The 23,660-nt window shown below is 38.7% G+C and overlaps 1 protein-coding gene across 1 annotated transcript in view; it reads left to right on the top strand.

Moving 5' to 3' along the window:
• Positions 1 to 21,408, top strand: part of RpS20 (ribosomal protein S20) — a 28,471-nt gene extending 7,063 nt beyond the window's left edge. The window contains exons 3-4 of the mRNA XM_067143323.1: positions 5,645 to 5,844; positions 21,301 to 21,408. Coding sequence (XP_066999424.1) covers positions 5,645 to 5,844; positions 21,301 to 21,357 — 257 coding nt within the window. The 3' untranslated portion in view covers positions 21,358 to 21,408. The remainder of the gene's footprint in view (positions 1 to 5,644; positions 5,845 to 21,300) is intronic.
• The last annotated feature ends 2,252 nt before the right edge of the window (positions 21,409 to 23,660 follow it).

Here is a 23,660-nt window from a genome sequence, read left to right as displayed (position 1 = left end):
GGCTGAGATACAATCAGATAAGTCATTCCCAGCAATCAAGTTAAATGCATTCCGTCACCAACCCACTCACAATAAAAACACAACTAAATGCAATCTGTAACAAAACAATTTACAGTACCAGCCAATAGCTTTGTCACTAGTAGGCATGATAAATTACTTAAGATTTTGATGCGCTGCTCTCACCGTATGGAATGCCAGAAGCCTAACAGCCGCTAGTGATGTAACCTTACATTACTAAGTTTACATGTATTGAAAAGGTGGAACCATTACAGAATTATATTAATTTTAATTGCAATCAGAAGTCAGCGATAAAGAAACAAAATTAAATTGAAACAAGAAATAAAGTGGTTCAACCTATTCAGTACCAGTAAATAAGAAAGGTAGTGTTGCATTCTTATTTGGTTAAAAGGGGTACCGGTTTCGACCACCAATCTGGGTCATCATCAGCCGATTAAAAATACAAAAACAATGCATAGGAAAACAAGAAATTAAAGGATAAGTCTTTCACAAAAGCAGTTCAAGAAGCAATATAAGACAATAGGGATTAGCACTGCGCGATTTTAAATCATAAAAACCAGAAGAAGTCGAAGATCAGTCCCATATCTAGCAAGGCACATGTCCCTGAAGAGTAGCAACGTTCGGCACTGTGCCTTTAAATGTTTACGAGAAGAGGTGAAATTCATTGAACAAGCCTGTAAACACTGCCAGGCGCTTAATAAATTTGAAGCCCCAAAATTGTGTAGAAGTCAGACAAGTCGCTTAAATAAAGTAAGATGCTAGCTCTTGAAGATCAGCTCAACATACGCAATGTCTGGCACTGTGCTTTTAAATGCCGACGAAACTCAGTGAATAGCTTAAAGAACAAGCCTGTAAATGCTTCATTCGTGAAAATATATAATACAAATTAATGTAATTGAAGTAGATATCAATGTTAATAGGATCTTGTAGATTCTTTAGAGACGCAGAACAGTTGACGTAAAAAAACAATTGTAGGGAGAAAAATGTTAAAAAGTGCAATATTGGAAACAAATGAAAAACGCATATGCATAGCGTGTTATTTTTTGAAGATAAGAATTGAACTGCATACTGTAATACCACCTACAGTTCAGATCATTACAACATTCAAATTTAAACTCATACCTTACGCTACCTCAAGTACGACCCAAATTCTTATCTTGAACAAAATAACACGGCAAGGAGGAAGGAACCTTTTAAGACCCTCCTGTTTATTTTTTCTTCTTTCTCTTTATCATCATCATATTACTTATTAGGAAGATTGGAGAAGAGAAAATATACAGGAGGGTCTTAAAATTATGCTTCCACCTTGTCTTTTTCTCTTCGTTAACATCTTCTTAAGGAAGATTGGAGAACAAGAAGAGAAAATAAACAGTAGGGTCTTCAAACGTTCCTTCCTCCTTGCTGTGTTTTCTTCTTCTACTTTCTCTTTAACATCATCATATTACTTATTAGGAAGATTGGAGAACAAGAAGAGAAAATAAACAGGAGGGTCTTAAAACGTTCCTTCCTCTTTGCCGTTTTCTCTTCTTTCTCTTTAACATCATCATATTACTTATTAGGAAGATTGGAGAAGAGAAAATATATAGGAGGGTCTTAAAATTCTGCTTCCACCTTGTCTTTTCTACGAATATATAAACGTTAAAAAGTGCATACTTACTCCAAAATGCTTGAACTTTTTTGAACCTAAAGTGTACATTACCATGACTCCATTGTATAAAATTTCTGTAACATAAGACAACGTATTCACTTCTTAAAGGAAATCGATACTACAAGCTTACCACGTTCTGTCTGCTGTGCAACGTTTTTAGTGATGTTTGTGAATGAAAGAGACCCCAACTAATTGTGTTTGCTAGTTTTATGTATGATACCAAATAGGCTACAAGCAGAAAGCAGGCGTGAAAACGCGTAACGACGACTGTGACTCACTCTGGTGGCTCGAAGTGCACATTAACCGGGCATCAGCATCTGTAAAGTAATACAATGTCAGGTGTGAATAATATTTCATTATTTTATGGAGAAGTGGATGGAAGAGGCAGTATTCACGATCTGTATGGTTGTAATAACAGACGGTGAAGTGCGTGAAAGTCTGTACATTTCCAGAAAATAATGAAATGTGAGTATGGGTTGAAATGTTAATGTAGGTGGCATCTGTGATTTATTTCTTGTTGGCCTATAAATACTTCGCTGTCTTCAGTAAAGTCTTTGTAAATAAGAGATAATTCCCATACATCCCAACAGAAATAGAATCATTCTTGTTAATAGTGATAAATCATCAGTACGGACCAAAATGAAATTTATTTCATATGAGAAATAGAAACTCGTCAAATTACAGAATTACAGATAGTAACGTTAATGTGTATGTAGATCTACGTAATAATTTATATAATTATGGTATGTGCATAGTTGTCACTGTACATACCTAACATCTAATGCAAAAAAAATACCGTATTTGCTAACATTTAACTTGCACTTTTTTGCCAAAAACTGTGAACATTTTCGGTCAACGTCTGTCAACACCATAACCCATACCCGCATAATCCAATCACACACAAGTTCAACCAACAGCCTCTTCGTTTTGCCTGCTGGCGTCAGCTTATGCTCCCCTCCTGCCATCCATTTGGCATACAATTTACGTACATTGTTCTTGAAGGGCTTGCTGGTGGAAGCATCTAAGGGCTGTAGACAATGTGTGAGTCTATCAGGAATTATTGTTAGAACACATTAGTTTGGCTGGATGGACAGTGCGTTAGTTGAGGACTGGGTGAAGTGCGTTTGGCAATGTCGCCCGGGAAACATGCTTGTGTTAGACAGTTACTGAGGACATACAACTGACGCTGAAAAAGATTGATGAGGAAAGGGAAAACCGATCTTGTTATAATTCCCGGAGGACTCACTTCTATTTTACAGCCGTTGGATGTGTGCGTGCACCGGCCTTTCAAAACTGCAATGAAACACCGAATGGATGTCTGATGATCACGCGTTAGCTGGACGAGTGGAGAGCCTGAAGTTGGACTAACATGCAGCTGGATCAAGACCACATGGGCGCGCATTCGCAGCTTTAAGAAATGTGGAATTTCGAATTGAGCGGACGGTAGTGAGGAGGACTATTTGTGGAAAGATGCCAGCGACGAACGTTGTTATGGTGAAACTTCAGATGATTTGAGCATTGGACTGATTTTATTTACCATTTTTGTGATATTATTAATTGTAAGTTGTTTTTATTTATATTTGTGGTATATTTGAAGAAAATTATATAGGTGTGCAAGTTATGTGATTTTTATTTTTTCCATATTGTGGTGTCTCAAATATAGGGTGCAGGTCTTATTCTGGATTATACAGTAATTGTCACTTCATGCCTTATCTGAAAATTGCAGGCAGTATCACATGTAACTGGTTTTGGTGTCTAGCGGTTTTCTTAAAATGGATGTCACTTTTCATATATTGCATTGTGACTAATCAATCATTTTGTATTTGTTACCCTTTTCCAAAATTCCTTTAAAACTTAAAAGCAATAAGTTTTTGTGTACAAGTTAAATTTCAAGATTTCTACTTCAGGTATATAGTAGCTGCCAACAGAAGTAGGCGTGTACTGTAGCTAGTTATTACCGCCAGCAGCTGGATAGCCTTAGTGGCGGCGTCTCGTCGGAAAGATACGCATTTTCAAGAGAGTTTCCGCTATCATCTTTGTAACCTACTTGATGATACGTCCGTTGGAAGGCCTGGATGTCATCTACACAGAAACATGTTTTCGTTGGATTTCATTTTGTTCGTCATTGTGCGTAAGTTAAGTGATAGGAGCAGAGGGTCATAATTACAAGGGCGTGATAGCCAAGTAGTGTACTTATGTAAATGAAAAAGCCATGTCGTGGTTTGATTTCCACGTTAAACTGAAGGTCCTCTGGCTATGGTCATGTTGTCGATGGTCACGTCAAACTAGAAACTTTGCTTAGCTTTTCAAAATTTCAAGTTCATCACTGTTAGTACAATTTTGCCAATATCTTAACATAGGGGGGAACAGTCATATTCGGATCTAAAATGCAATGTCATGGGTTATTTTGATTGTTGTATATCCTTAAAGCTGAAGTTTAACAGACCCTAAAACATGAACCACTTGATGTAAAAGTGTGATTTTTGTTTCTGTGTATTCAAAACATTGTTTGCTTTCGTTCTAAACATATGTGGAGGCCCTACAAAAAAAAAAATTGTCCGAACGCACGTTATTTTGATGTTGGGTGTTACAAGTGGCGGGAGTGAATGCCCGTATGTGGAACACTGTGTATTGCATCTTCTCTCTCTCTCCGCGCGGCCGTCAACTCTGTCACCGACTATAGCATTGTCATTAGCAGACAGGATGTCATTCCCAGGAATTAAAACATGCTCCTCCATTACCAACCTGTGCAGAATAAAAACACAAGTAAAGGATCTCTTCTATGGCCATGGCGCATACTTTTCTGCAGGGCAAGACTGAAGGTCATTTTGTAGCTGTAACCTATCTTTGCACATCCAGGCCAGTCTCTTGTCATGAGAACAGTGGCCACTTTGGGGCCAAGGCTTTTTTCTGTTATTGCAGTGCAAATTGTCCACACGGTAAGAAAAGAGAGGCCAGTTTAGCCTTTTTTGCCGCACCCAACAATGTACAGCATTAGTCTCGTCCATAGTTCGTACGTTGCCAGTCGTGTGCCACCGTGCAATCCCATTGTCCCCAAGGAGGAGAGAGGTGACGGTCGGTCATACCATGCCTAAATGTCTGCGCTACAAGTCTCAACTCATGATGTTAATGTTGTGTAGTACAAAGTAAAAGTCTGCCGTGATGAACATTCTCAGCCGTAAGTGAGAAGTGTCTGATGAATAAAAAGTCTGTCTCGAACCCTGTAGCTCTTTGGAAATGGGCAGCAAGGGAGCATTGCCCTCCATAACCAATGTAGTGTGCTCTTACAATGTTCGTTGGGGGCAGTGTTTATGTTTTACCCTTAAGAGGGTTCTTGTAGACAGAGGATCAGATCTTTCACCTGAAATGGCAAAAAAGTGGGTGTATTCAGTGTCAAAATAATATGGAAGCTGTCATCTGTGCTTATGGCTTGCCTACAGGATGCTGAAACTAAAGTGGATACCATAGTAGCAAACTGCAGCAATACACTTCATTTTGCTACAAGGACTTGGATATACTTATTTTCTGTTCATTGTTAGTATTACTGTGAAAGATACAATTACACATTAAATTAAGGAATAAACCTTTATTTTCATAACTTTTTTTTTATATAGCCTATGGAGAAAATGTTGAGTATGCCAGTAATGCTTGAAGCTATTCATTGGTCAGATTTTTGTACAGCTACTACTTTCTTTTTCAGAAATGTTCATTTTTTGTATATTTAATGCATGCTCTTTGCTAAAGTATAATGATAAATAGATAGGTATCATTGGCACTTCTACTGTTGCTTTGTGTTAAGTGCACATCAGTTGTCCAATTATGGTCCCTGTGGATTTTAGTTATTCTGAATGAAGGTTTATTCTTTGCAGTAGAAAACTTACTTAAAACACCTATTGTATCATATAAACTTGTCCCAGAAGCAGACCAATAAATGATTGTCGTGCATTAATTCTAAGATTTACAAATGTTGTTTTGCAGTGTGTTCCGATCTCATTGTTGGTGCCAAGAAGCAGAAGCTTCGTGTTAAGGGACCAATGCGAATGCCAACTAAAGTGCTTCGCATAACAACCCGCAAGACGCCTTGTGGTGAAGGCTCCAAGACATGGGATCGCTTTCAGATGAGGATTCACAAACGTGTAATTGATCTTTTCAGCCCGTCTGAGATTGTTAAGCAGATTGTATCCTTTTTAATTATGTTTTGGTATGTCAGCCTTATTTTGCTTAAAATTTTTAAGTTCCCAGGTATACAAGCATAAATGTAAGTATAGAGCATATTATCACGTTTCTTTGAAATATACAGTCGAACCTCTATAATTTGAAATCTTTTACTTCAAAATCCCGCCTAATTCGAAGAAGCCCTCGTTCCCGGAAACTTGAGATAGGTTTTACATGTTATTTAAATTGTTTAATTCGAAATACAGATAATTTGTAATTCGAAGAACAATATTGGCCTCATTACCGAAATTCAGACTTATAATTCAAAACTGCCTTTGCATTTCAAAATAATACTATTTTACAGAGTATTTTAAATGTAAAATTTATCCATGTCATGATTGAACGCGTCTTTCAAAATGTGCAGTTTGCACTTTGTCACTTCTGTGTGTCTAGGTACCAGTGTTCTTCAAGTTTGTGTGAAATCTTAATTCTTTTGTATTCAGCATTTTAAGGAATGCCACAATATCACGTAGCAGGCAGCAGTTATTTTCTTTGGCAGGCAGTATGCGGAGAAGCAGCAGAATCCGCAAACACTGGCAATACCAATATAAATGGTCCGTTATTGGACATTATAAATTTTCCAGCTAACTCATTCCTGGTTGCCAGCGTTTCGCCCTCGTGTGCTAGGCTGGGCTCATCAGTTGGTACCTAGCACACCTACCAAGACGCTAGCTAGTGCATACCGTGGAGGCCACTGCGTAAGCTAATTACCAACTGATGAGCCCAGCCTAGCACACGAGGGCGAAACGCTGGCAACCAGGAATGAGTTAGCTGGAAAATTTATAATGTCCAATAACGGACCATTTATATTGGTATTATAAATTTACTCATTCAGAACAAATATTTCAGATTCCCTATGGGAATCAACATCTATATCAACACTGGCAATGCCGACAGCAAAAAAAGCGTGGCTCATATAATCAATTCATATGCACGGAACAATATTGTCAATGCCGATGAAACTGCATTGGTTTTTTAAATGCCAAGCCCAAACGGACTTATTGTTTTAAATAAGAAATCTTGATTTACTAGTTTCATTTCCGTATTGATAGTTCACGTATGTATAGACAAGAAAAGGTTCCCCCTTATCAATACAATTTTATTATTGTAAGAATTAGCTTACAGGACCGGTTTCGACTTTTTAGTCATCAGCTGTACATGAATACCTTTAGATTTGTGTTGAGCATTAGTGGGTATGTCCATTTCTAAAGGGAGATGCCATAGGGAAGCCTAAGTGTCCAAATTGGGCATGTTGAATGTAAAATATTACATATTTTATTGCATATTTTGTGTGTTATAATTCAGGTACTTAGGTGTAGAACTGTCTCTTTCAGGACTAGAATTTGTTTATAAAAACTTAAGCCTAAATCTAATTTACAAATACATTAAACACATTAAAATACACAGTACATGTTAAAATCTTTTAAAATAATGGATATAAAACAATTCATAGAAATGAATGTATGCGTCTTGCGTGTATCTATGTTCTCGTTAGAGTCCAGTGTTGTAGATAATTCAATGCTGTAGCTCTCTTAGGAAGTGTTATTGTATAAATAAATTGTATAAATAAGAAAAGTGCCAGTCGGGAAATCGTACAAGGGTTGGGGTCATTGCACTCTGTTGCAGTGCACGAGGGAGGGAGGGACTTCCTCCACTTGTCATAGGAAAGATCAATAAGCCATGGCGTTTTAAGGGCATCAGGTTCTTTCTGTGCAAGAACGGATTATCTTTAATGCATACAGTACAGTAATCCAAAGAAATAAATCATTTGCACAGGGGAGCCAACATAATTTGTCCTCTTCTTTGAATCATGTTTTTTCTTTCATTGCGTGGGTTTATGTTTGCCAGTGATTTATCCAAGTGCATTTTTAAAATGTAAATATACCTTGTTGGATATATTTCAGAAATAGTTTTTCCATGGTATTTGAAAATTGAGCATCGAAACTAGTACCAATCTTCTTTAAAAGTTATGTGATATATACTCACATCAATAAACATTCATTGTATTGAAAAGGTGGACCTTGACATTTTCATTTTACTGTAATCCCAGTTCAATACGGAACAGAATGAAGTTTCTAACTTTCAATGGTATGTAAAAGGTTTAAACTGTGAATCAAGGTGATAGCATGCATTAATGGGTAGTAGAATGCTTTGTGATGCGGCAAGGGTTGGCATTTCTGAATTATGAGTTGGCGGTTAATTCGAACTTGTAATTCGAAGTCCCATTTTTGCGTCCTTTCGACTTAATTAACGAGGTTTTACTGTACACAGGTTTTTCTACACTTTGCCTTTAAAAGGTTTCACTTCTCTGCATTAGGAACAAGTTTAAAAGATATAATTTGCTGCAAATATTCTGCTTGTCACAACCCTAACATAATAGAGCTATGCAAATTGATTGGAAAAATGAGTATTGCAATAAAGTAAGACCAGAGTTATTTCATTACAAAGGACCCTTGCATGGGATGAGGTATACAGCGTTTGACGCTGACCTTCTATACAAGTCTGCTCATGTTTTGTCAGGAAGTGCACAGGTGATCATTGTTTTGTTTCTTGCTTTCAGCTAGCTGAACATCATCTAAAAATATCTGTGCAAGTTCACACACTGTATTTATCCAATTGTAAGCCAAACGTTTGTTTTCTTGGTGGTTCATAAATGCCCCCGTAGTTTAGAATCGGTTTTGTTAACACGGCTGATACATAGACATCCTTTATCGATGCTGTAGAGATACGTTCCGAACAATAACTCCAGAAATTACCATGAGCTAAGTTTTTGCCATCAATTCAGGCTATTTCATCAACAGTGTTGTTAATTTACATCCTAATAATTTGTACATTATGTGTTTCAAGAGATGGTCCACTCTCTTCATCAGCGAATTTGATGTCATAAACCAAAATTTCTCATATTCTAAGATCTGTTAACCTAACTTACACTAAAAACATAACAGCAGGCATGACCATAGATGCTAACTAATGTTAATTGTTTTAAGGTTTGACTTCATCCAAGAGATCATTGGAGACTTTTCATATGAACTTTTAAAGTTCTTCCTTAACATTATGGACAAATATAATGGCTATTAATGCTGTTGAGACAAGCATTATAGAGGAATCTTAATGTGTGTTTGGGTTAAAAATTTTACATTTTTAACTTTGTGTTTTAGTGTACGGTAGGTTAACGTATCGTAGAATATGAGGAATTTTGGTTTATGATGTCATTCGCTGATGAAGGGAGTGGCCATTTCTCAAATCCTGTACAAATAAAAATTGTGTAAACTGAGTTTATAATATATATATTGACTGGGCAGACCTAACAAAAGGCATTTTCCATGAGCTTAGTCAATACGGACCAATCGAGGACCAGAAATGGTCAAATTTGAGTTGCAAATTGTGCGAACCTAGAAAGCCTTGGCAGAACAAAGCAGTCCTTTGAGCACGATCCAATATGATTGTTTGAATACATCTGTTAGATTATGGTGAGTGAAATTAACATAAACAGGTTTGTACTTAATGCATTCACGCCCGTATCCGAGTTATTGCCTATAGCGCGCAACCATGCTGTGGACTGTATCCGAGTTAGCCCGGATAAGCGCAACCTTGAATTGGAGCCGTTCCCACGCAGCTAGGTTTTATTTTGGTCACAAATATGTGCGAGAGAGATGAAAGTAATACCCTTATGAATACTTCTACTCACCAGAAACCACATGGCCATGGCGATTTTCCCTCCCAATGCACTTTTTTTGTTTTGTTTCTGTAGGTAGCCTAGCGCTGGCCCAGCTAGCTGCGTAGTTGGTTTGTGATGGCACAAGCGTGTGTATAGTCGCGTTCTGAAGTGCAACCCTGGCGTGTAGGGACGATGTAAGTGTTGACGAAATTGCAGACATTCCTTTCAATGAAGACTCAGGTGATGAACTGATTCCTGAACTAAGTGAAATTGAAAGTGACAGTGAAGACGATTCTCCTGGACACGTGACAGAAAACACAGTACCGGTACCTGAATGTTCACCTTTATATCGCACCCCTGCGATCCCATTTACTGTTAAGCCAGGTATAAATACTGAAACAGAAAACACTAACGAGATGTCATTTGTAAATCTATTTCTAACAGCTGAATTTCTCGAATACCTATGCGAGGAAACAAATCTGTGCGCCAGTCATGTAATCAGTGCTGTGCCGCGCACCTTCTCTAAACACTCTTGCTCAAACGTGGAGTCCGGTGACTGTTTCAGAAATGAGACAGTTCCTGGGTTTGATTTCTGAGACAGTTCCTGAGTTTGATGCTCACTACCGGCATCATTGGTAAACTATGTCTCAGAATGTACTGGACAGAAGATCCAATTTTCTCCACTCCTATTAAACAAAGACAGTGTCACAAAATCGCTTGGAAAGTATCCTCTCATTTCTCCACTTTAGTGACAGCAGCGAATACGAGTACAGCACTGACAGATTGTATAAAATCGGACCCATTTTACAGAAATTTTCGGACAGATTTACAGAGTTTTACAAAAGTGGAATGAGCTTTAAAAGTATTGTTATTAATTTTAAGAAATGTAATGTTCGTATGTCCAATGTCTTTGTCTTACTTCCTAGGCTGATGATGGCATACCTATTGCAGAAACCGGTCCCAAATAAAATGAATGTTATGACTTTATAATTATCACTATTGCTTGTATTGAATAGATGGATCCCCATACCTAACAATTTGGAATGTAAATCTAGATTCAATTCGTAACGTAAAAATGAAATTTTTGACACTAGATCCATAATTGTCATGAATTATCCCTGATTTTCCATTGTATAAAAAGAATTAGATTCCTTCTCAACGGAATTTTAATGTTATCAGTTAATTGAATAAAAAGAAAGGGCTGTGAGCTTGCATCCGGGAGATAGTAGGTTCGAATCCCACTATCGGCAGCCCTGAAAATGGTTTTCCGTGGTTTCCCATTTTCACACCAGGCAAATGCTGGGGCTGTACCTTAATTAAGGCCACGGCCGCTTCCTTCCAACTCCTAGACCTTTCCTATCCCATCGTCGCCATAAGACCTATCTGTGCCGGTGCAACGTAAAGCCCCTAGCAAAAAAAAGAAAGGGATTACGATGGGGTATAGTTTTATTTATTATTTCTGAAGTATTTTTTTATCTTCTGGGCTTTTCTCCACAGAAATCTTTCACCTAGTATTGAATTGGGAAGACTTTGACCACCTTAACCCCTTGACTACCAATTTGATTTGCTGCACCATAACACTGAATACTTATTTAAAATGGAGGTTGTAATACAGAATGCCCCATGCGACAAAGAACATGAGACAAATCATACAATTCACTACATAAATCATTGAAATCTTGTGAACATGTTTAAAAATGTTTAGATACACCTGGAAATGAATGTGAAGCACACAAACGGCATTGTTTTGCTAAATAAAGGAGTATCGGTAATACTCCTCTTCGACCAGTACATTTTACACAGGACTTTTTACTTGTGACATAATTATACATAGTGCGAAATAGCTTTCAGTTCATCATTGCCTGTGTCGAACCACTTATCATAAAGTTTCTTTTCATAATCTGGGTTTTCTAAGCACTGTAGAACATCTAGCGCTGAAGGTCTCTCGCCCAAATTACGACTAATTACAGCACTGAGGATACATCACTAAACTTGCAAATACCTGGTACATTGTCTTCATACTTCCAATTCCAGTCACTTTCAGATGATCGTGTTCCAGCATCAACATTGCGTCTTTGCGATGTGGATGTATGAGCTACATCTAACACTGTCGGAGTCTACATCACTTTCCGACATACATTCATTACTCTCGTGAACAATAAATTCCTCTTCATCGCCTTCAGATTCACATGGCACTTCATTCTCACCACTTTCACATAATTACTTATATCAGGCATAGTCCAATGTTTATTGCTGTGTGCGGTCATCTTGGCATGGAACTACTGTAGTGGAAGATATCCCACCTTATTTTCAAATATTTCAGCGATTTAGATGTGGATATTCTTTTAGTAGGAAGTCTTAGAAGGTTTACAGAGTAGCACGCAAGTGCCATCTATGAGTGACATGCCAAACTATGAGCTCAAACCAGCGGGAAGGTTCAGACGTGGTTGGGCTGTTTGGTCTCGGCGGAGGACGCCGTCTCCGAGGTGATGTTAGTCGTCAGGTGGTTAATATAAACTTGAAGAAATAATGCAATTTTCACTGAAAAACTTCATGTCAATTAAAATAAACAATTTCATCCAATTAATATATATATATATATATATATATATATAAACTTTCAGTGTCGTCATGTGGGATTATATGACAGAGATACTGTGAACAAGATATTATGAAATAAACATGAAATGCAATGAATAATCTACACCAATTTATCTACACTACCATTATTACTTCAAAAAAATTTCTAAGACACTAACCAATAATAATGTTATTTGCTTTACATCCCATTCTCTTACGGTTTTCGGATACGCAGAGGTGCCGGAATTTAGTCCCGCAGGAGTTCTTGTACGTGCCAGTAAATTACCAACTCGAGGCTGACGTATTTGAGAACCTTCAAATACCACCGGACTGAGCCAGGATCGAACCTGCCAAGTTGGGGCCAGAAGGCCAGCGCCTTAACCGTCTGAGCCACTCAGCCCGGCAAGACACTAACTTTAATGAATCAAGTACTATTAAGTCTTCAAATGATGTAGACATTGAAGTTCATGCAGATGATTAAGTGGAAGTAATTATTGCTTAAAATAAACTAGGAATGTCTCTAAACTACATCCATGTAACAATATTTTAGATCTCAGCTGAAAGTTCGGTATAAATCGGGCGTGTAGTTATTATTCAATATTGATAGATGTTGTTAGGAACATAATACTTTTATATCTGATCACTTGTGTGTTCTTTCCACTGATCTCTATACATGGATCGCTGATGGCAGCTCTCCGCTCCAGGAGAAAGTACCCCAAGTTGAGCGCGCGGTTCGCCATGTTGGCGTACCCATCCTAGAGTTCTCCTTATGGGGAAGCAATGATGATACAGCCAATTAATGGCGCGTTGGAATAATTAAAAATATAGGGACATGTTCACTCAAAGCATAAGGACATTGGGATCACGTGACACGTCGTTCCGGGGTCAGTAAATCTCCGGGATAGCAATAAAAATGAGTGTATAATAACGGCCGACTAATATTAACTTAGGTGCTGAATACATGCAATTAGCGATCGGTAACACAATACGAGTGAAAATCAGTTTCTGGAAACATTGCTGTAAATTGTATACACGTATGTCACGAAATTATGCATTCTTAAAATGATGTACCTATAAACGTAGCTCACTATACAGGCCTAGATTCGACATACCATAATCGGTGCTTGATAATGAATTCCTGTTTCTATGAAATAACGCGCAGTTTATCAAATTAAAATATAACTGAAGCAAATGTACACTTTCATAAAACCAGCAAATATTCAAAACTTGTCAATGTATCACATTACCTGCAGCTTAATTTACTATTACGGACCTCTTTAATTAAATTCAGCTACCAAAGCAATATTGATGGTCATCATCAGAAATATGTAACACCTGTTAAATGAGCCCCAAATACCACAACTAGTATAATGGGATAGCTTAAAACACCCACCACACTTTGCCTTCTCCCACCACTCCAGTGCCTGAAACCCATAATTATTACTGATGTAAATAAGGTCTAGAATTCCTCCAGACTTCATTTTCTAAGATTGTTATAAGGTCACGTCAATTATTTCATCAAAACCGTCAGTTTAATTATGACAAATAAATAAAAATATAAGTAAATCTTTACTTGCAGTTAATGTTCAGTAAAATTGAAAACAGTTGGCTATACATCACTTCTAAGGCGTGCAGTTTGTTCATTTTTATCTAAACAGTCTTCCTCAAAGTGATGGGAGCAGAGAACAGCTGTTTTAGAAGGCTCCCAAGTTTCCCGCCTGATACTCCTAATCCATGATCTTAGATGTTCGGGTTTCGAGAAAGGAAACCTAGAAAAATTGCCATTTTGCTCCCAGAATATGCGAAATAAGATACAATAACCTAAAACTCAAAACACTACCCTAGGAAGATTATTATGTACAGTATAAAACTCACCGATGAAATGATTTCTCCTTCTGCTGATCGTTTCTGTTTGTACATCCATAAGCTGAACACTGCGGTATGTTAATACCCGGTAGGATGTTTCTTCATTCGGATTTCACATAAATACATGCACATTTAAATTTAATTTTGTAATTTACAAGCAGTGTCCGCCTCAGTGGTGTAGTGGTTAGTGTGATTAGCTGCCACCCCCAGAGGCCCGGGTTCCATTCCCGGCTCTGCCACGAAATTTGAAAAGTGGTATGAGGGCTGGAACGGGGTCCACTCAGCCTCGGGAGGTCAACTGAGTAGAGGGGGGTTCGATTCCCTCCTCAGCCATCCTGGAAGTGGTTTTCCGTGGTTTCCCACTTCTCCTCCAGGCAAATGACGGGATGGTACCTAACTTAAGGCCACGGCCGCTTCCTTCCCTCTTCCTTGTCTCTATCCCTTCAAAACTTCCCATCCCCCAACAAAGCCCCTGTTCAGCATAGCAGGTGAAGCCGCCTGTGCGAGGTACTGGCCATACTCCCCAATTGTATCCCCGACCGAAAGTCTGAATCTCCAGGACACTGCCCTTGAGGCAGTAGAGGTGGGATCCCTCGCTGAGTCCGAGGGAAAAACCAACCCTGGAGGATAAACAGATTACGAACGAACGAATTTACAAGCATACTACAAGGCAACAAACCTAAATTCATAAAATACACTACTATTTCTTTTGAAATAACACAGCACAGAACACCCGTGGAACTACAATCAAGGGGGTTGGTGTCACTGAACTAAGCATAAACAAAGCAGGCGCGCTCCTCGTGGTCTATTCAATGGGTCTACTGCACCGTGCGCTCACTGCCATCTTACTATGCCAGTCATCTTCTATTCGGCTTACTACTACCCAAGCCACCATCCATCCATGTATAGAGATCAGTGGTTCTTTCATATCTCAATGTTTACCTAGCAAAGATTTATTTAACCTTATTTCAGTAAATATATATATTCATTTTGCATCTAACAATCCTACTCGTAATCCATAACCATTCATATACAGATGTGTAAAATCTGTTACCGTATCATAAAATCGCTTCTTATCACTTTAATCCACATTAACTCTTTCCTATATACAGTAGTAAAAACATTGAAATATTATCTCATTCTGGTCATCTCTATGACATACCGTATTTCACGGCATAATCGTCGCCACCGCGTAATCGTCGCATCCTTTATTTTCAATACAAAAATCGGACTTTAAACCTTTAATTACATAATCGTCGCACGTCCAAATTTTGTTCACTAATCTGGTTAAAAGGTAAATGGAACTGCAACGTAAGTTGCACATGAATGCGCAATTTATATATATGTGTATGGTTTATGGGCAATTTGGCAACACAGTCACGTTTGCGACATGTTGCACAACATATAAATAAATAATACCGGTATATGTACGACGCATGGCTTAGCGGTTGGCTATCGGCAGTTTGACAACGTGGTCGCGAGACAGTGTACTATTTATTCACCACCTACATATTATGAGTTCCCATTTGAAATACGTAAGGCTGTAAGTTATCGCTTATCGGCAACGTCGCCAGGAAATACCGGGTAGGTAGGTTGAGTGGACCTCGAACCAGCCCTCAGATACAGGTAAAATTCCCTGACCCGGCAGTGAATTGAACCCGAGGCCTCCGTGTAAGAGGCAAGCACGCTACCCCTACACCATGGGGCCGGCTCCTGTGTTATTGCGCACGAAGTGAAATCCAAGACGATAACGCAGATTTCCACGGAATTATTCAGCCGAATTATTTACGATGTCTCAGTTGTCATCGCTAGACTCTTATCTTACTACTACGTCATAAGTGTCCGGGCATGGGATGAAAACTTTTATCCAAGCAGTCAAGATAATTATTATCCAATGCTATTAAAGTTTTACTTTATAAACTCGTCAGTACTGTAATGTAAAATCATCAATAACTGGGAAGAAATATTAACCTAATTACCGTATGTTTAAAAGAAATTGAAAAAAATGAATGTTTGTTACTGACGTCTCGGAATACAGTCAACTATACAGTAGATCTACACCGCGCTAGCTAGAGCTCTGATTTACGAGCTTTGCACAAGCGCAGTAGAGTGTCGCAGCCAGCGAGCTAAACTGATAAATTGCTGCATGCTTCCTTGCTGCCTAACAGTATTGGCTGCTCTGGAATGGACAGATCACAGATGCATTTATTTGTTTCAGATTTACGTGATTACTGTAGACATGTGTGCGTGAGAATTTAAGTTTTTAATTTGTGTTTTGGGTGTTTGCAGAAATAATTTGTTTTAATAGTGAACAATTACGGAAGGTCATTTATATCGCAAAACATTAACGTGTGAAGCATTTATAAGCGATTATGGGTAAATATAGAAACTATTCCGCGGGCTTCAAGCTAAGCCTAATTGTCTTCGCTGAACAGCACGGGAACAGAGCTGCAGAAAGAAAATTATCAGCGAGTGAAAAGTTGGTGCGTGACTGGCGGAAAGTAAAAAAACAAGCTAAAAAGCACAAACCCTTCTAGACGCGCGTTTAGAGGTCCTAAAACAGGGAAGTTTCCTATAATTGACGAAGAAGTGTTTAGGTACATCAGTGAAATACGTAACAATGGCTGCAGTGTATCGTATGAAATGTTACAAATTAAGGGACATGAGGTAGCGAGCAAACACAACATACCGGTAACTCAGTTTAAGGCGACTCGTGGGTGGATTAAGGGGTTCATGCGACGACACAATCTGTCAGTGCGAAGGAGAACAACACTAAGCCAAAAGTTGCCTGCTGATTACACGGACAAGATTGTAAATTTTCACCGATTTGTCATACGTTTGCGCAAGGAAACTTCGTACTTGCTTTCTCAAATCGGTAATGCCGATCAGACTCCAATCTTTTTTGATATGCCTCGAAACAGCACTATTGCGCTAAAAGGATCACGGAGTGTATTAATGAAAACCAGCGGTAGTGAGAAGTTGCGATGCACGGCAATGCTAGCCATTACAGCTGACGGGAGAAAGTTGCCGCCTTAAATCATTTTCTAGAGGAAAACGATGCCTAAGAATATACAGTTTCCCCGTGGAATTCATGTACGAGTGCAACCAAAGGGTTGGATGGACGTAGAACTCATGCTGGACTGGGTTAAAACTGTGTGGAATAGAAGACCTGGTGCACTACTAAAACAACCAGCTCTGCTTGTTTTAGATAGTTTCCGAGGTCACCTCGTGAACGAAGTGAAGCAAATTCTCACTACAAATAAGACACGACAGATACGTCATTCCTGGTGGCCTAACATCTGCTTTGCAGCCACTAGACGTATGTGTTAATAAACCCTTTAAAGACCACTTACGTCGATTTTACAACGAGTGGATGATGAGCGGCGATCAGCAATTGACGCCCGCCGGAAATATCAGGCGTCCACCCTTGGACTTGTTATGCTCGTGGGTGAAGAAGAGTTGGGATCTTATACCACCTGAACTAGTCTCCAAGAGCTTCAAAAGGACTGGGATTTCCAATGCACTAGACGGTTCCGAAGATGACGCAGTGTGGCAGGGAGACGAAGAATCTGATACTGGTATTAACAGAGGCGAGGATGGCGCATCAGATAGCGAAACCTGCGATAGCGACACCGAAGATTTGGAATAAATTGCGTACCGGTAAGTCCGCATTTCACAACAAAGCGATAACTTTTTGCAAGTGTAATATTTTAACTTTAATACTCAAATTAATGACAATTAACTTAATACGTTCATTTTTATTTTCAGGTTGGAAAAACGTTCGCCGAATTGTTGCGAAAAATTAGGAATTTTGTTTTAGACTATTTTAATTATTTTGATGTATAAACGCGAGTATTACATGCATCTTAAATTTGTATCAAATACAATTTAGTTATAAATACATTTTTTTGAGTAATACAAATATTGGTATTAAATATACATCGTATAATGGTCGCACCCTACAATTTTTTCGAAAATTTTGGTATAAAAAGTGCGACGATTATGCCGTGAAATACGGTATATGCTTTTGTTGAATGTGTCTTCCGTTGCTGGAATCTATTTAGCCCTAAACCATTGTAGATATCCTTAAGAACATTATACTTTAAATTCTCCTTTCTACCCTGTTACCAATTTTAATAGCTAAGATCTCGTGGCCCTGTATCATTAACCAATTCTCAAAAGAATGTCTACACACAGATGTTAAACATGCAATCTAATTAAGATTGACGCCACACAACATTTTCCTTGTACACACAGTGTTATTACTTCTTCAAAATCATCAATCATTGTTTAACACAGATAACTGTTACCCACAACAAAGTTCCAAAAATCTCTACATTTACAAGAAGTTAAATTTTTATTGCTCCACGTTGAAGGAAGGAAAATAAGGGGTATTGTACTCATCTTTACCGACTTTGTCGATCTCCGGGAGTTCCCACCTTCTCTTTACTTTTTTTTAGCACTCCATAATTTTACAGGCCACGAACCTACTACACTGGCATAGCAGGGGGAGAGGTGATACTCCCACATGGCGGATAGGGGGGGTCCTAACTGTCTTGCCAGTGGACTTGAGGGAAATAAAATACCTCTCGCGGACCAAACACACAACCCCCGTGGGTGGGGGGTGCAGACGAAGAATACACCCACGGTATCCCCTGCCAGTCGTAAGAGGCGACTAAATGGGGCAACCAAGGGATGATTGTCTTGGAACCATGAAACTACTTGTGATTAGTACCACCACACGGAGAACATCATGGGTCGCTTTTACTTGCGCATATTACCACTATATGTTAAAAATTAAATAACTGGAAAGGAGGTTCAACCTATTCAATACTCAAAAGAAAGAAACGTAGCAATCACATTTCTATTTAAATGGGACCGGTTTCGACCTTAGTCTAGGTCATCATCAGCCATAAAAAACATGTAAAATGTTTATGAATGTTGGAGGTCAGTTTCACATTCTGTTAGGCACAAAGACACGACACCACATTCTGTCCTGCACAAAGTCACAACACTACCAATCAACATGCGAAGATCAAAAAGGCTTGAATTCGCAGACGAACAGATCTGTAGTAGAAAGGACAGAATGTGGTGTCGTGTCTTTGTGCCTAACAGAATGTGAAACTGACCTCCAACATTCATAAACATTTTACATGTTTTTTATGGCTGATGATGACCTAGACTAAGGTCGAAACCGGTCCCATTTAAATAGAAATGTGATTGCTACGTTTCTTTCTTTTGAGTATTGAATAGGTTGAACCTCCTTTCCAGTTATTTAATTTTTAACTTCAATAATTTCAATACGGAACAATGAAATTTTTATCTTTAAATTATTACCACTATATTCGGTACCAAATAGGTTTGTGATTAGTAAGCACACAGGAGCACCGTGCAGTCGGCTTTTGCAGTACCTGTGATTAGTACCACCATATGAGCAGGACCCTGGAATGATAGCTACCATGGTTCTGCCTTGTCTATGATTAGTACCCACTATACGAGAAACACCACGGGATAGTGCAGGTCCCTGTGGTTAGTATTCTTATGTGATGAACACAATAGGTTTGCGTTGCTTGTAAATGGCGCCGCAAAGTGAGAAAAGCCATAGGTCTGTATTATATGTCGAATATCATAAACTGTGAGTAGTACCATAATGTGTGTGGAATACTGCGAGTCTCTGCTACTTTTGATTAGTACCGCAACATGACAAATACCATAGTTCTAGTTTCCTAGCGATAAGTACTGTTATGAGGGGCCGATAACTTGGATTTTGGAACCCCTTTAGACTGCAAGCATCATCGATTGTGTTATGCTATAGCAGCAGTCCCTTGGTCATTAATCCGATTGTTTTACGTCGGTTTCTGTGATTGTAAGGCATTGCGGGTTGCTGTTGTAACCAAGGTTGAAGTTTACAGAACACAACTTTTATTAGCTTCACTTTATGATATTTACACAAATAACTGAAATTTATTTTGAAGCAAAAAGGAATATTGAATCTTGAGAAAAGTCTGTCTTTATACAATATGTACAGGTTTACAGTCTTTATATACACTTCTATCTTGAAAAGATAGTCTTTGTGAATTGACACGTTGATAGTCGAAAACTATCTGGCACACTAACATAAATGTTCATGAGAGTCCTTGTTTGTTGAAGTGCCTGAATTCCTAAAAAGCAAGTTCAATTGATTGAAGAAATTCCACCTAGCGAAACTAAGGGAGCTTGCATGAATTTAGGGAATGAAAATGGCTTGTAAAAGAATTACGGAACATAGGCAGTGGAAACAGGTAAGGGAGCGGTGACCAGAGGTGAAACCTCGTACTGCCAGAAATTCAGTCCACCTGGTCGAAGCACATTTTCAAGAGGAGTAGCCTCCGTGCTCGACGTAGGGTGTATTCTGGAGCTGGACACCGGGGCAAGTGGGCCAGTAAGCAGGCCGGGAGCTCCTATTTATAGTACACTCGATGGTCAGGCACGCGCACTGAGGGCTGCGCGTCGAAGCTAGCAGAATGATACACAGGCGCGCGTGCAGCTGGCTGGCTGAGCGAGAAGAGAGCGCCGGACATACAACAGTTGCATCCACTGATTGTTTTAAATTCATGTCCATCCAATTATCCTTCGTCCTCACGTTTTGAATTCTGGTCAGTGGAGAATTGTGGACTTTTAATTTGTAATTCCATTTCGTCTCATTAGGGGCTGATGACCTCGATGTTAGGCCCCTTTAAACAACAGGCAAGCAAGCATCTAATTTTACAGGTCACTATTCTCGGGAAACACTTCTTGATACTCATTGCTTTGGCACTGAGACTCAGAATGTCAGTTCAGTAATACAACAGACTGACTGCTCTTCACAGTATACTCATATGTCGGTACTGTAAACGACACTATTCTTCCATGACATACTATTATAATTTATAGTTTAAATAAATACTTTACTGTGCAAATTTTATACGTATACTATCAAAATTTTTTTACTGCAGTTATGTTTTATAACTTTGTATCAGTTGCCATTATAACTAATTCAATGATGGATACTAATCTTCTCATCGTTTTTTCTTCACTTTTTAAACTCTTGAATCTGGAACCAATACTCAATAATCAAAGTAAAATAACTCTGTTTTTCAAAATACTGCTTCATCTAAGGTCTTCTATATCTCCTATTAATACTACATACGGCCGTTCCGTTTTCATTACTTTACCTATAATATGAAAGGTCTTTATCTATACCTAAGTTGCATGAAAGTTATAACTGCCAAATGTGACATCTGTTGAATTTCAGTTATGTTTAAATTGATCTGTTTTCCTTGACTCTTTTTTGCAGACATCGATCAGTATTGAGCCTGGTGTAGAAGTCGAAGTTACAATTGCTGATGACTGAATATTTGTAATGTACAAAAACTGAAATAAACTTATATAAAACTGCTCTTCATTCCAGTTTTAAATGTTCCAACCTACTGTCCTTGCACCTGTTTTCATTTAGAGTGGCAGTAATAAACATGACGAAATAAAGTTATCACCTAAAGAATTGGTCTTTAAATCCTTTATTCAATAAGACAGTATGGTACCCTTCTTATGGTGATGCACAATGTGTCACGAAGTACTTTTCCATTGTGAGCGTTTGGCACTGATACGATAAAATTCTTTTGTAGGCTGAGAAAGACCCTTCACCAATGCATATTTAAAAAGACACTTGCTGGGGAAAATATCTTCCAGGGGTACTTGTTCTCCATCAATGATCTTTCAAACTGACTGGAAAATGTGAATGACTTGCATTATGTTTCAAGACTGGTTGGAGTTAGGAACTCTGATGCCAATTTGTCCAGCCGATATTTTCCAGTTCAATGCGTAACGAGATATACAGTAATTACATTCATAGCCCAAGGAGGTCAAATAGACCAAAACGTGGACTAATATATATAATTACTAGCTGTATTTCCCGGCATTGCCCGGTTATGTTTTGAATGTTTACCTTAAAGATTTGTATTACCAGTTGTGTGAAGTGAATTGTTATAAATTCTTTTTTTTTTTGAAATGTTGAATGATATTTTATGATCTATGATGTAGTTTTAGAGTTATTGAAATGTGTTTGATTTAAAGTTTTAGATTATTTAATTTTCAAGTAAAACTTTATCGTTATGGAAGCTCGAAGTGACGGAATTATTTGACCCTGTCAAAAATATAACTATAAGTATTTGCTCATCGCACTATAGATACGATGTACACAATTTTAACTGTCAGTGGGACTACCACCAATCATCCTTGCGACCCCAAAAGCAGTTGATTCAATACTAATCACGGTTATTTTAGACTATTTACTTTTAAGCCTTTCTCAGACCCCCGTCTCAATGGAGGCTGAACATGGACTTAACAGTATCCAGAGCGTAACAATAATTCATCTCAGCGACACATAAACAATGTATTTGACATGAATATAGGTTCTTCTACCACTTTCCTACCTCTGTTGGTTTGAGGGAACGAACTGCGTCGTACTTGTGGATTTGGCCCTGTTTTAGGACCGGATGCCCTTCCTGACACAAATTCTATATGGAGGAATATAATCACTATTGCATGTTCCTGTCATGGTTGGTAGTGTAGTATGTTGCCTGATTATGAAGTGTTGGGACAAACACAAACATCTAGTCCCCGAGCCAGAATAATTAATCACAAGCGATTAAAATCCCCTACCCGGACGGGGATCAAACCCAGGACGCACTGAACCGAAGGCCCTTTAGGCTAACCATTCAGCCAAGAAGGCAGACGAGATTAATATAGGTCATTTCCCATTATCTTTACATGTCATCCCCTCCCATTCCCCAACCTTAGCGGGGCTTGGGATGTTCCCTCTGCACAGGTTTTTCTTTTCTCCTGATGGTCATGTGTATACCAAGTTTCGTTGAGAGCTATTCTGGAACATACATAATCTGTTATTTTTACACTGATTTTCACCCCCTCTCGACCTCCATTTTAATTTCAGCTGAAGTATGACTTAACATCTTCCAGTGTCTCACAGTTCCACTCAGCGACCTCGTAAACAATGGATTCAACATTGATATCACTCGTTTTTGTTTATTTTTATATTTCACCTCCTCCCCTAGGAGTGCTCCCTGTTTTCCTCCAACAGTATTTATTTCAGATAGTGAGTTATGTGTGTGCCAACACTGTATGAGGAATCATACATACAGTACATGCGTAATTTCCATATGTTCGGATATTTTCCTTCTCTCCCCTTCTCATTCTCATGCCAATGCTGGCCGAACATGGACTTGAAAGACATCCGGGGCGTCATTCACCCCAGGTACCCCGAAAACTACGGACTGCACATTAATATTTATTATTTTAATATTTCACCCCTCTTTCTGTATTTTTTTTATAACTCAGCTCCGCTGCTAGCGGTCCTAGCTGAATCATACCCCTCACACACACGTCCGTACTCGGTCACTTTTGATATAATCTTTTCTTCACTCATTCTCACTCCCTCTGCCGACTGGAACTGAACTTTGTCCTAAATAGCATCCAGAGTCACAATTTATCTCAGCGACCCCAATTTGACATTTTCTTTTCTTCACTCATTCCCACCCCCTCTGCCGACTGGGACTGAACTTGGTCTTAAATGGCATCCAGAGTGTCACAATTCATCTCAGCGACCCCGAAAACTATGCATTTGACTGAAATATTGGTCGC

This window comes from Anabrus simplex, chromosome 3, assembly GCF_040414725.1.
Source record: "Anabrus simplex isolate iqAnaSimp1 chromosome 3, ASM4041472v1, whole genome shotgun sequence".
In the NCBI taxonomy this organism is placed as follows: domain Eukaryota; kingdom Metazoa; phylum Arthropoda; class Insecta; order Orthoptera; family Tettigoniidae; genus Anabrus; species Anabrus simplex.
The sequence above is the reverse complement of the archived record's forward strand: the minus strand, read 5'-3'. Positions and strand labels throughout refer to the sequence as shown.